The sequence below is a fragment of the Tachypleus tridentatus genome, chromosome 13 (genome assembly GCF_004210375.1).
Source record: "Tachypleus tridentatus isolate NWPU-2018 chromosome 13, ASM421037v1, whole genome shotgun sequence".
Taxonomy (NCBI): domain Eukaryota; kingdom Metazoa; phylum Arthropoda; class Merostomata; order Xiphosura; family Limulidae; genus Tachypleus; species Tachypleus tridentatus.
The window spans coordinates 138,001,330-138,015,662 of record NC_134837.1 but is presented as its reverse complement, the minus strand read 5'-3'; the positions used below and the strand labels follow the sequence as shown (position 1 = coordinate 138,015,662).

Genomic DNA, 14,333 nt, shown 5'->3' with positions numbered 1-14,333 from the left:
TGTCTTTTATTTTAGCATCACATTTACACATTCTAATTAAACATAATTTTGAACATATTTAATGCCACATTTTATAGAAATTCAATGTGGATTAACTAGGGCCATCAAAACAACCCAGAAAAAGCCCTGTAGCAAGTTGTACACCATCCATGGTAAGGGAGGTGCAATGTCTTGCAACAAGTGAGAACTTGTGGATACAAAAGCCACCAGCTAAAGTTGTTCACGTTCCCTGGACTGCAATATGCAACAGAATCCAGAAGGATTTCTATCTGTAAAAATGACACAACTCACATATACACAAGTTACCTTTATAACATATTGGTTCGATGCTCATGCAAATCAAGGATTTGGAGTAAGAAACTAACTTAAACTAATTCATAAAAGACATATTGGCAAAATTGCTGGATACTCTGTCTATGGATTTATATGTAAAGTTGTTGCTGAAATGGCCACTGGAAAACCATTGTGTTTATAAACTAGATGAATTAGAAAAGCCAACAGGGAAAAGCGGAATGTTTTGGACATAGCACCCTTACAACAAAATATTTTGCAATGATAGTTTTGATGCAAGTTTAGTATCAAAAGCACAGTCATCAATAGAGCATGACTGGACACAACATGGACTGTAAGAATAGGTTATGACTTCAAAATTCCTATGACCAGGTGGTTAGGGAGTTTGACTCTCAATCTGTGAGTTCGAATAATCATCCCTCAAACATGCTCACCATTTCAGCTGTGTAGGCATTATAATGTGAGAGTTAATCCCACTGTTTATTGGTAAAAGATTAGCCCAAGAATTACCAATGAGGTAACTAGCTGTCTCATTTTTTATTGTTAAATTATGAACTGCTAGTACAGATAGTTTTCTTGTAGTTTTGTGCAGAATTCAAAACAAACGAAATAAAACAGACACATTTATTACACTAACCATTCCTGTCAATTGACTTCTTGAATCACAAACAGTAAATTCAAATGTTCATGGCTTGTATCTCATTGCTGAAAAAATGCGCTCTGCACTTTGTGGTTGTAAGTGTGTTATAAAATGGCCAGTCAAGTTTGATTACTTGTTCACCCAAAAATTGATGGTGGGTACTTGTGGCTTGCTGTCTTCTTTCTAGTCTATTTGCTAAATATTAGGGACAACTATGTACAAATAACTCTTTGTGCAAATGTTCTAAACCAAAAACTTTTCGACAAAATATAATAATCATATCAGTTAGTGGATAGATTTTCAAACAAGCATAGCATGGTCTGATTCTTTAGGATATTTAACTTGTAATTCTGGGGTGTGGGAACGAATTATATCACCAAATATGTAGCTTTGTGTGAACTTTCTAAAACAATATTTTACAAGATGTAATCATTATATTTGTTAGTTTATAGGTTCCTAATCAAGCCTGGTGATTAGGTCACTCAACATGTAATCTATGGGTAGGTGGATTAAATCCCGTCATCAAACGTGTTTGCACCTTTCGCTACAGTTGTCTTATTGTAATAGAAAACCCTCAATATTCGTTGATAAGTTGGAATTATAAAAAATAACTATTTGCTTATTTTGAAACAGAGGTACATTAGATTATCTATTTTTTTCTACAGCAGTAAATCGAACTCCGTATTTAAGCATTGTAACACTATAAACTTATTGTAGTCTCACCGAGGAACAACAAAAGAAAGGAAGTTGTGTTGTTTTTAATGAAATGTAAAGTTTAAGAGTTACCCATATAAACAACTAACGATTTAACACCGAAAGTTTGTATAACGTTTATTCACCTAATTGAAAACATTTTGGTAGTTTTACATTAATTGGTAGCTGTTTCAATTACACATGTTCATGATGTTAGAAAAACGCGTAGCATCAAGAAGTCTGTATAACCCGAGCTCTTTCGAAAGGTCTACCTTTTGAAAGTACGCGGGTTATAGGGTTTTTTATTCATTTCTATCAATTACATGTGTGTTAGTGAAAGACACTGACACAGATAAATTTTAAATATATCTACATATGCAGCATACAAAACCTAACTCGATCCTTCGTTCTGTAACGTCTATAACCTTGTTTGCTTGATGTATGTATAAATTCGTGTTCTTTCAGTTTATCCATTATTCATCAGGGCAGATGCAACCATACTCATCCCTGTTAATGCTGAAGGTACCATCATAATCATGATACTCAGTAGGAAGAACCTGAAGAGGGACATCAAGGATGGTGGTTTTATAAGAGATGAGAGTGTTAGAAAACTGGATGATGAAGAAGGAACAAAAACGCCTAATGGCGATGGAACAACAACGCTGGAGGGGTTTACTGCAGAAGCACTCAAAACATTATAGCTTCCAATATTTGTTTTTTCACTGGTAATACCACCTTCTGTAGATGTAAAGATCTGAGAATAAAGTTCATTTATACTGAATGGCTCAGAAGAGCTCACATTTCTGTCCGATTCGTCGTCCAATACTGGTGAGTTGCTATAAGTAGTTTCGTTTTTCTCGCCCTGATAAGCAACAGTGATTAATCCTTCATGTGTAACAGAAGTTTTAATACGAGTATCATTTTTTCCAAAATCGTTTACTAGAATAGGTATGGACGTGATGAGATCAGGTCCCTTGATCAACTCTCCAATTATCTCAATGGCAGTTGGTGTATCAGCAGGGTCTGTTAATAGGGATATTGATGGTTGTTCTGCATCATAGAAAATGTTTTGCGATACAGCTTCTACTTGTGGTGAAGAATCTGAATTATATTCAGTGTTTTTTTCATTAGCAAAGGTTAATGGTTTTAAAACTGTCAGAGAAGGGGTTCTGTTTGTGGAAGATTCCAGACTCTGTAGCAGATTATGTGGGCCATAACTAGAAATGTTATGATGATTAATCAAAGTTAAAGGTTTGTTGACTGGTTTGTAATAAGTGCTGGGTCTGTTTTTTGTGAGAAGTGGGGGGGGATAAACCGAACCAGGAGGCTTATGATTGTTTGATATGACAATGCTAGCATTACTAGGAAACCAGTCCCACACTTGTGAAGAACCATATGCAGGTATGAAAATGTTTGAAACTTCAGACCTTTCGGAAGCTCTTGATATGTGTGTTCTAAGTTCATTCCGTTGTGTTACCTTATTTTTGTTCCAAAGTTCAGATATTTTTGCAGAAGGTGAATTTGATGAGATTGTAGGACTCAGTGCCTCTTGTAATGTTAAAGTTGAAGTGTAGGAATGAAGAATTGTGTTTTTGCCACTGAAGTCCTTGTTGGAATAAAAAGGACTATGTATTTTATAATTCTGGTTGTAAGGTTCTCCAGAAATGTATGCTTGTCCAGTGTAATGCCGTTTGCTATGATCTCTGTGAGTGTAAGCTTCTCCTTTTGTACTGTAATCCAAGTTACTCAAATCGCTAAAAACATAGGCATGTCCTTTTGTATTGTAATTCTGTTTTTTAAAATTACTGGAAACATAAGACTGAACTTTTGTATTGTAATTATGGTTACTAGGATCTCCAGAAACATTCACTTGCTCTTTATGTACAAATTGAGTGTTGTCTTGTTCCATGGGTATTTGTTTGATTAGTAATAAAGAATGTTTCACGCTTGTTTGGGCTGAAGTGCCATTTAGTGTCTCGTCAAGAATATATAGTGGTAAAGAAAATGACGACACGCTGTCTTTATTATCATTGTCGTTAAAGCTGGATCTGTTTCCTACGTTGTCTTTACCCTGGAGCTTCAAATTGGGTATTAAAGCAGCATTCTGTACAAAGTTTATTACACGATAGTTTCGAATCGAAAGAGTAGTAAGGGGTGCTGCGAGAACTAAACTTTCAACAACAAACAGACATATTATAAGACATGTTCTGTTGGCAGAAGCTGATAGGGTCATCATTGATCTTCTTTACTACCTTGAAAATAAAACAAAATAAATTTATTTAAACAATTATAGTAGTATTATTTAAGGAAAACAAGGGACTTTTTATTCATCTAAACCATCTCGGTAAATTGAACAACTAAAAAAATCCTTCAAGCTTGTCATTATCGTTTAAATATTTATTAAGCCTACACTTAAGTTTACTGTTTTCACAAGACCTGAAGGCATCCTGTTCCAAATGAACAGTCGTAGTTGAAAATGACTTCTACTTTGCCAAAAGTTTTGGCTTTGATTCCTAGTTCTACCATTATCAGATTTAAAGACAAAAAAAAAAAAAAAAAGATAACACACTGACTATCAATTCCATTAATAGTTTTAAATGCATTTTGTGCTTCTTAACTTTTCGTTTTCCAAAAGCAAACAACATTAGAAATATTAAATTGACAACCTATTCAACCCAGGTATCATCTTGGTAGTTTTTCTTTGAACATTTTCAAACAATTCATTTCCTTCTTAAGATAAGGTTTCGAAACTGAAAATAATAATCCGGTTGAAGCCTAATGGGTGAGTTATACAATAAAATTGTAATATCGTTAGATTTGTATGTTTGTGTATAAACTTAATTAAAGCACAAAATAACGCCTCGACCTTCGTAGGTCATCTTCTGGTTAACAAAGAGAGTTTGCAACTCTTTATAAACTTTTAATACACATATAAGCAGTCGTTAGAATACAGTCCTAGCAACAATACACTGCTTGAATGGCTTAAGAGACTGATCAACTGAACGTCAATATTGCTTTCTTCTATAGTGCTCTTAAGGTTGTTGTTATGATAACTCACATGCATTACCTTGCGTTGATTATAGTTAAAAGCCATTTGTCACTTATTTGCCCAACTTGCAAAGTTATTTAAATACTTTTGTAAAGCATTTTAGGAGCAAACAATACCTAAGGCCTTAGCATCACCAGTAAATGTAAGTAATTTGTTGACCATTCCTTTACCTTTGTGATTGATGCCAATCGAAAGTGGGTATTGTCCTAATACTGAACCTTGTGACACTAATCTACTTTGATTGAACTTTATGTATATAAGAACCTGCTTTCTTCCATACAGCCAATTTTGTATCCAATAAGAAAATTCACCCCCTCATATATAGGACATAATTCTTTTGATTTTAACAAGTCTTCTGTGTGGTGACTTTTCAGATGCTTTCTGAAAATTAGGATACACAAAATTTACACCTTCATAAACAGTGAACCCTTCAAAAAATGAAGAAAGCGTGGCGATCTTTTTGTTCCTGTGAATTATTACTATCAGTTAATCCACCACAGAAGTGGAACTCAGCCTTCACGCAGACATGCTGAACGAAACCCGTAGATGTAGACACGTCTGACGTTCATTATTGAAGCATCTGTTAACTTTGAAAATCTATTAATGAAAAAGGGCTAAAAGTTTTAGTAATTACAAATAACTGTAGTAGAAAAAATTGTAAGATTTATTGGTAATTATTAAATATCCTTAACATCAATATTACAATTTAAAATCCGACAAGAACGTTATTAGGGAGATAAATAAATGAATAAAATGCTATATATACATAGGAAAAATATATTTGGGGTCGAACTGCCGAACAAACGGTTATGTTGAAAATAATGACTCAGTTTCATATTCCTGAAGTTCACAGTTTCTATACTGTACGACAGAAATGTGTTGTAACCTAATGGATAACGTGATGTTCACACTTGCCCTCCTTTACGTACTATATATGTATGTGTGTGTGTGTCTAAAACTTTGAACATTTACTTTAGTCTAGGAACACAAACAGTCTTTTTATACTAAAGAAACACAAAAATAATATCTTGTACTCTGCACAGAAACAGTTACTACCACATAGAAACACTACACAAAAGCATATAGCATCTAACACACTAAATGGAAACACAAATAGCATTTTATACTCTTAAGTACAGAATATTACATAAACTTACACAAATGAAATCTTACACATTACAGATACAGAATTGCATAGGCATATCAGTAGCTTTATGGCTATTAACTACAAAGGGCCTGGCATGGCCTAGCGCGTTAAGGCGTGCGCTTTGTAATCTGAGGGTCGCGGGTTCGCGCTCGAGTCGCGCTAAACATGCTCGCCCTCCTAGCCGTGGGGGCGTTATAATGTTACGGTCAATCCCACTGTTCGTTGGTAAAAGAGTAGCCCAAGAGTTGGCGGTGGGTGGTGATGACTAGCTGCCTTTCCTTTAGTCTTACACTGCTAAATTAGGGACGGCTAGCACAGATAGCCCTCGAGTAGCTTTGTGCGAAATTCCAAAACAAAACAAACAATTAACTACAAAATAGACTTTGTAAACTACGGTGTAATGTATCACATTGTGATTAAATACCATTATTTTAAAAAAGAAGTGAAGAGAGTTAAACATATTATTTAAAAGCAATTTTCATTTCTACTTGGTCAAGAGTGTTGTCATAAAATTCGTGATGAAAGTAAACAATCCTTCTAAAGCGTGTTATAGCCCTTTTGTAACTTTGCGCAAGTTTCTGAAGCAATGCCATAATGAAATTTTTTATACTGTGAATTAAACATACCTTTTAGAAAATTCCTCCGAAAAAATACTACTTCAGGTTTTGGATGGAGCACGATCACTAGCCTAGATTTTTTTTATGATTCTTCTTAGCATTACCAGACAATGATAGAACTTGTCTTCACATTTCGTTCTTTGTCAGGATCTTTTGTTTTTCATCAACCATCTACTAATGAGTATATCATGAAAGTGTTCGAAATAGTTCTTTTAGTTCGAGGTGATTCCAAACAAAACCTAGGTAAGGTTTTTACAGGGTCAGCTCTCTCACGTGGAAAAAGAACGAGCCCTTGTAAGTAAGGAAGTTGATAATGAAATAAAAAGTAATAGTTGCTTAGCAATCAAAGAAGAGCTCGTTCTGTTCGAACAGGAGAAAAATTCTGTCGGTCAACACCGAGGTCGCTCGTCATGTGTAGTTGATCTAGTAAATGAGGATAACTATTATGGAAATGGTAAAGATATTATTGTTTATTGCTTGAATAACCTAATTCCGCATTCTCCTTCATTATCGTGTATTTATTTGGAAGGCACAGTTCGGCATGGCCAGGTGGTTAGGGCGCTCGACTAGCAATCTGAGGGCCGCGGGATAGAATCTCCGTCACATCAAACATGCTCACCCTTTCAACCATAAGGGCGTTATTATGTGACGATCAATCCTATTACTTGCTGGTAAAAAGAGTAGCCCAGGAGTTGGAGGTAGGTAGCGATGACTAGTTATGTTCTCTTGTTATATTCCTCCTGTAAATGTATTTTCACCAACTTGGGTATGAATGTTCATTGAGTCCAAGGGAAGATACATATAAGTTTTTGCGTTTCTTATAGGCGATTTTTTACGTTTTTCTTTTGTTTTTTCTTTTACAATTACATAAAATGTAGCAGCTTTATGTCCCAAGATAACCTTTCATTAATCATGTATTTACACAACTTCCGTCCAAGGAATGGATATACCCTTCAGCTAGTCTTTCTAATTTGAAAACTAAACACCAGGATCCGAAAATAGAAACTTAAAAAAATATTTATAAGCTAAGAACTGTGGTACGTTGTAAAAAGCTCAATCCGTTTATGCAGTCGCACAAAGTCTCATGATGAAAATATAATTATGTTAACACAAAGCGTCTTAATAATCAATAGTGGCGCAATAAAATACCGCACCAAAATTTTTGTCTTTAATTAGGAATAATAAAATACCTAAAGAGTTTGTTTGAAATTAAGCATAAAGCTACACAAAGAGCTATTTGTGCTTTGCTCATTACGAGTATCGAAATCCAGTTTATAGTTTTAAGCCAGCGATATACCGCTGTGCCACTGGGAGGCTACTTGAAGAGACCATATCTACTTACAATGGTCACTAGTATCTATGGAAGTAATGCATAATAATATCTTATCATGGGCCATTTTATTTACATTTGAAGATGTAGCTCATCTATATTTTAGGAAAGCCCCTTTAACCACTCGAGGAATAGCCCTATATTCTAACTTATAATAGCTTAAGGGATATTTTTTTATAGCAGAGCTGATTGTCAGAGAAACGAGGACAAAGGTTAGATGTTTCGTTACATTATAACATTCTTCATAGTTTGAAGATTGTCAAGTAGTTATTGGTTTCTAAGATAGAATTGGTTATCATGAAGATAAGAACAAGAACTGAAGTTGTTATTAGATTACAACATTGTTGATATCGACGAATTTGGTCTCAGAAGATAATTTGATACTGGCTAATAATTTTATCATATAGTCAACAAAAAAAGGAATAAACTAACCAGTCACACAAGACTGCAGTCTAATTACTAACAACGTCCAGGTTTCGCTTACAGACGTAAACAAGAGACTGTTTTCTTTATGCTACTTTAATATGCTGAAGATAATTAATACTAGTGTTATATGATACAGAGTATAACTAAAGAGCAATGACCTCTACACGCTTCTGCAGGGCCGTTTTTTTCCTATTTACAAAGCTGAAAATAAATATTATTATGTTTTAGTCTCAGATGATGCACACGATATCACTGATGCAAGAAATATACGTATATATTTAAATATCTAGTAAAAGTATATGTTGGTATTTTGACAAATATAAGGAATGGCCCAGCGCGTTAAGGCGTGCGCTTCGTAATCTGAGGGTCGCGGGTTTGCGCCCGAGTCGCGCCAAACATGCTCGCCCTCCCAGCCGTGGGGGCGTTATAATGTGACGGTCAATCCCACTTTTCGTTGGTAAAGAGTAGCCCAAGAGTTGGCGGTGGGTGGTGATGACTAGCTGCCTTCCCTTTAGTCTTACACTGCTAAATTAGGGACGGCTAGCACAGATAGCCCTCGAGTAGCTTTGTGCGAAATTCCAAAACAAACAAACAGACAAATGATAATTTCCTACAGTTTTAATAATTTGAAACTACTCAATAGTTGCAGAATTGTCACTACAAATTAGCACTTGTTTTAGAGTGTTTGGTGTTTCCACATAACTCAGCAAACTGTGCTTCTTTATTCTGTTCCCTAGTTTTCTTGTAATAGATCTTATATGTACTCCAGAACACTCAGAACATTTGCACATGCAAATGACATTCGAACAGTTTGTTTGCCTTCTTTGTCCTAAAAGAAAATATTTTTTTTCCTTTTTCTGACGTTGTGCTTAAGAATGACTTGAAGTTGTACGTGTTGATAAGTTGTACAGTAAAGCACCCAATTGTTTTTTGGTTTTTTTTTCAAGTATATTTACTGGTGAGTGATAGTGTTATAGGAAAATTATTTTTGGTACATTACGTACTTCCTCTTTAGGGGTAGAAGTTTTTTCATGTACTTGTTGGTTATGCTAGTTATTACGTTCGTTGGAAAATTTGTTCTTACTTAAATAACATTTAATATTATTAATTTCATTTTTAAGAGGTTCTATATTATTGCTAAGTTCATGAGCTTTATAGCTAAATTCTAATCAGCTTTTCAAAAATCTCTTTGCTATGAAGCTACCATCATAGTTAAAATATAAACCTGAAAACAGAAGTTCATGATTAATTCGAATTTCAAACTTTCTACCCGTTTTAATGACCAAAGTGTCCAGGAAGGGTAGATAAGAGTTTATTTTTACACAGTGAATTTGATAGTTTCATGTTATTTATTTAAATATTCAGAAACTACTCAACCCGTTCTTCATTCTCTAAACCAGTAAAAGTATCATTCATTAATATTTTTTATAAGAACGATTTAAAACCTGTAGGAGGTTCTCGTAATCAGTTTTCATGCAAACGAATAAATAATTTTGTTGATAGATGGGCCAAACTAAGCTTCATGTTAACTTAATCTTTTTAATGATGTGCCTTTTTACTAAACAAGAAATATGATTCTTTAGTTGCTATTTCAGACAAGTTATCAGATTTTGTTTGTAAACCATTAAGTCTCACATTCGTTATTATAAATTAAGCTTACATATAATTCAAGGGTCCCATCCAATGATACACTGCCAATGAACATGAAGAAAAATATGCATTTTGCGTTGTTAGACTCAACCACTAATTTGAGTAGAGCTTCAAAAGACGAAAATAAGAAAAGGGAAAATAAAAATAAAAAACTTTTAGCATTTAATAGGGAAAATGTGAACACTATGAAATTAGCCTAAATACTAGCTGGTCAAAAGTTTAAGACTATACCAAAAAGAAGTCCTAAAGAAGGTAGGAAATGCCCAACAAGAGATCTCAGTAGTGAGTTGCACGACCGTTATTGCCAATAACTGCAAACATTTGCTTTGGCATGGTCGATATAAGCGTTTGCAGAAGGCTAGCTGGAATGTTATTCCAAGTGGTGAAGATGGCTTCACGAAGATCATGCATTGCTTGGAAATGACGTCCATTTCTATAGACTTCCCTTGCTATCCACCCCCAAACATTTTCAATGAGGTTCAGTTCGGGCGAACACGCTGGATGGTCCAAAAGAATCACGTTATTCGCCATGAAAAAGTCATTTGTCATGCGGGCATTGTGGATTGCAGCGTTGTCCTGCCGAAAGATCGAGTCATTTTCACAGAAGCGAGAGCCTTCAGTCAATAAGGATGCTCTCTCCAACATGCCAGTGTAGCCAGCTGCTGTTTGACGCCACTATATAACCTGAAGTTCCATTGTTCCATGGAAGGAGAAAGCACTCTAGATCATGATGGAACCTTCTCCACTGTGTCGTGTAGAAAATGTCTCCGGTAGGATATCCTTATCATGCCAGTAATGTTGAAAGCCATCTGGACCATCCAGGTTAAATTTGTTCTCATCAGAGAACAAAACCTTCGTTCACTTTTCTACGTTCCATGTTTGGTGCTTCTCACAAAGTTTAACCGAGTTGTTTCGTGGTGTGGAAGCAGGCGTGGCCTTTGAAGGCGTTTACGGTTTTTAAAGCCTTTTTTTCGTAGATGCCGTCTTATTGTTCTTGAGCTGTATTCTGCGTCTGTAAGGGCCTTAATCTGGTTCGACGATCGGCTAGTGTCTTGCCGGACAACCCGTCGAATCCTGCTGCTCAACGCTGGCGAAATTTTCTTGGGCAGACCACTTGAAATTCTTGTTCCGTATCCCTCAAGGTCTTTTAAGAAATTTGCAACAGCAGTTTTACTACGCCCAATCTCACCAGCGATGGCACGTTGAGAGAGACCTTGCTTTTGCAGCTCGACAATTCTGCCACGTTCAGACTCTATCAACTTTTTTAGCCTTTGCCGTGTTTTTACCCAATGTAACACAGGAGATGTCAGTGGGAGATGTTAACAACACTAATGATTGAACACAAATGACTAAATTTCGTTACGTGTTTACCGATTAACACTTCGTTTCAGTATGGTCTTAAACTTTTGACCAGTTAGTATTTAGGCTAACTTTGTAGTGTTCACATTTTCCGTATTAAATGTAAAAAAAGTTTTTTTATTTTTATTTTCCCTTTTCTTATTTTCATCTTTCGAAGCTCTACTCAAATAAGTGGTTGAGTCTAACAACGCAAAATGCATATTTTGTCTTTATGTTCATTGGCCTTAAGATTTTGGCCAGCAGTGTACATTAGTAAAGAATGATTCTTCGTCAAATCTAGCATGTATAGCACCATAATGAAAATTATACTTGCTAGACCCTATCTATGCACTAAAAAATAGAAGCCAGGCCCCTGCTAGGCCCTAACACTAACATGCACTATAAGATAGAAGTCAAGTCTACTAAAAAGTGAGAACAATACTTCCTTTCAATGATCATATTTTCATGAGAACAATGTTGGCGACTTCATCTAAGTTCAAAGCTGTTAGTTGCTTAAATATCATCAATCCGTCATCTAGTTTGTCAAGAACAACAGATAAGCCACTTCTCAAGACAGTTTTTTGTTCTGTTCTGATTCGCTAGTTTCATTTTCAAATTCCTGGTAAAGCCAATGCATTAAAGACTTATTCGTGACTTATGTATAGAGCTTATAAATGTTCTTCATTCTATTCTGCATGCCTTCCGTGCAATGCAGCTTATAATTTGGAGGTTGATTTCGTCCAACTGGCGTATACCCTAACCGCCCAATTGCTGCATTGATATTTTTCACTGTCCAATCACAGCACTTCTGTCAATTGTCTGCCATCCATAGCTTTGTCGGGTGAATTTATTTGCATTGCCTATCAATATCTTCAGCTATTTTAAATACACTTAAGACACTGGAAGACTTCTAGTGATAAAGAACCATACGTCATTTTCATACATCCAAACACGAGCATGTTTGTGTATCTCAAGACGGCTGATATAGGTATTAACAGTTTTACTAATAAAGCGAAGAAAAGCTGGGAAAAAATGACTGATTGGAACAAATTGCGTAATACTTGGACATGCACAACAACATGATTCTTGACGTTGTTATGTATACACTATACCACCAGTAGTAGTACAGTATTGTGGCACCATGGCCATATAAAGATACTGTAAAGAACCGAGAAATGAACAAAATCAATTTTGGATTGTCTGAAAAGGTGCAATAATTGAACAAGTTCATGTGAGCAAAGTTAGTACTCCAACTGTTGACAATAGAAGTCTAATGTAATCGTTACATTGAATGGCAGCAACTCAAAGCAGATCATACTGAAATTAGTTTTGAGGACTTGATCAAAGACTTCGCAGTTTTTAACATCAAATTGTGAATTTGTTAACATCCAAGTGAGAATTTCTAACTCAGATTGAAAACAAGTATATAGTAAAAATAATTCTTTTTAATTATCATTAATCAAAGAAGTGATTTCCGTCATCATTTCTGAATAAAAGGCCTCAGTCATTGCTTGGCTTTGATCCATGACCAATATGTTAAATAAATAAAATAAAATAAAAGTTTTTATTTAATATAGTTGTGGGATCTGGCCTGAAAGAAAACTGAAGAAGGGTTATAAGTTTTCAAACTTTTATTTCACTCTCAGCACTTATTGAGTCTTAATGTCTTGTCAGTTAAGCAGCGGAGGGGCCGAGGGGGCACCATTGTTGGGCTGTGCTTAGGGCATCAGTTGCCTTTAATCCGGCCCTGATGTTAATATTCATAATTGTTTGTATAGCAGTGAGGAAAGTTATACTACCGAATAACTAATTCGATACAGTTAGGTTGATCGTAATGAACAAATATTTCAATTGTATTAGGGAAAATGATACTGATAAACAACTACTGAATAGCATTAAGGAGAATGATAGAACTTAATAGAAGTGCCATTAACAGTGAACTAAATTATACAAGTGAGCAACTGTTCTGATAGCAATAAGGAAAATAATATATTGAAAAACACTTTTATAGCTTTTATGAAAAATAATAAGTTCAACAGCTTTGACAGAAGTGAGAAAAGAGACACTACAGAACTACTATTTCAATGGTAGTGAGGGAAATGGGACTGCAGAAGAAGTCTTTCAATATTAGCAGTGAGGAAATTGATACAATTGTTTCGATAGCTTTCAGTAAAATAATACTATTCACCAGGGGCGTAGATTTTTTACACTCGATGGGGTGGATTATTTTTCCAACCATTTATGTGGACTGTTCAATTTGCAAACTGGTAATCTCTGATTACGTGAACCTGAAAGCTGTAAACATGCAGTCACAGAGTAATCTTGTTGCCACGACACTTGCATGTATACTTAGGCCTACTGACTGATACTTACGAACTATCGCTTAGATCGAAAAGCTTAGAAGCACACCTATATTAAAGATGTAGATTTCGGCTACTGAAAAAGCCTACATCTAGGCCTAATTATGTAATTCGATTGGTAAGAACACAAGAATCCCAAGAACAAACACACAATTTGTAGGCCTGTGATGCAATAAAATAATTCAACAGACCAACTGTAGGGAGGGATGACTGTATGCACCATACCCCCACCTAAAATGAAGGGGGATGTTATTTCCCCCCAGGATCTACGCCCCTGCTATTCACAAATGGTTCGAAAGATGTGAGAAGCTCCCCAGCGACTCAATGTTGAGTCTGAAGGCTAAAAATGAGGTTTCGGTATCCGTAATCGGGACAGCAAATATAAGCCTATCGCGTTACTTTATGCTTAACGACAAACAGAAAACTAATGATCATTGTATCATTGATGTAAACAATGTGATACTATTAATAACTGTTTCAATACCAGTGGAGAAGATGATACTACTGAAACACTGTATCGATAATTCTAAGAAAAGCTATATTATTCACATATTGTTTCACTAAGGGTAAGAAAAATTATGATAATGAGACAATGTTTCGATACCTCTGAGAAACATGATACTACTCAAAAATTATAATGAGTTCAGTGAAGAAAAACTATTGAAATTCTGTTTGTGTATCAGTGATAAATATGACATTAGTAAAGAACTCTTTTGCTATCAGTTACAGAAAGGATACAACTGGACAACTGCTTCGATACCAGCAAAGAAAATTATTTAATTTAACAACAGC

At 35.3% G+C, this 14,333-nt stretch overlaps 1 protein-coding gene across 1 annotated transcript; it reads right to left on the bottom strand.

The window, feature by feature from the left end:
• Positions 1–1,754: 1,754 nt before the first annotated feature.
• Positions 1,755–6,732, bottom strand: LOC143239629 (uncharacterized). Its single transcript, XM_076480934.1, has 2 exons — positions 6,447–6,732; positions 1,755–3,876 (listed from the first exon to the last, which is right to left on the bottom strand). The coding sequence occupies exon 2, from the start codon at positions 3,858–3,860 to the stop codon at positions 2,091–2,093; it is 1,770 nt and encodes a 589-aa protein (XP_076337049.1). The 5' UTR covers positions 3,861–3,876; positions 6,447–6,732; the 3' UTR covers positions 1,755–2,090.
• Between the last annotated feature and the right edge of the window lie 7,601 nt (positions 6,733–14,333).

Excerpts from the sequence above, each read along its gene's own strand:
- LOC143239629 (XM_076480934.1), bottom strand. The coding sequence starts at position 3,860 with ATGATGACCCTATCAGCTTCTGCCAACAGAACATGTCTTATAATATGT.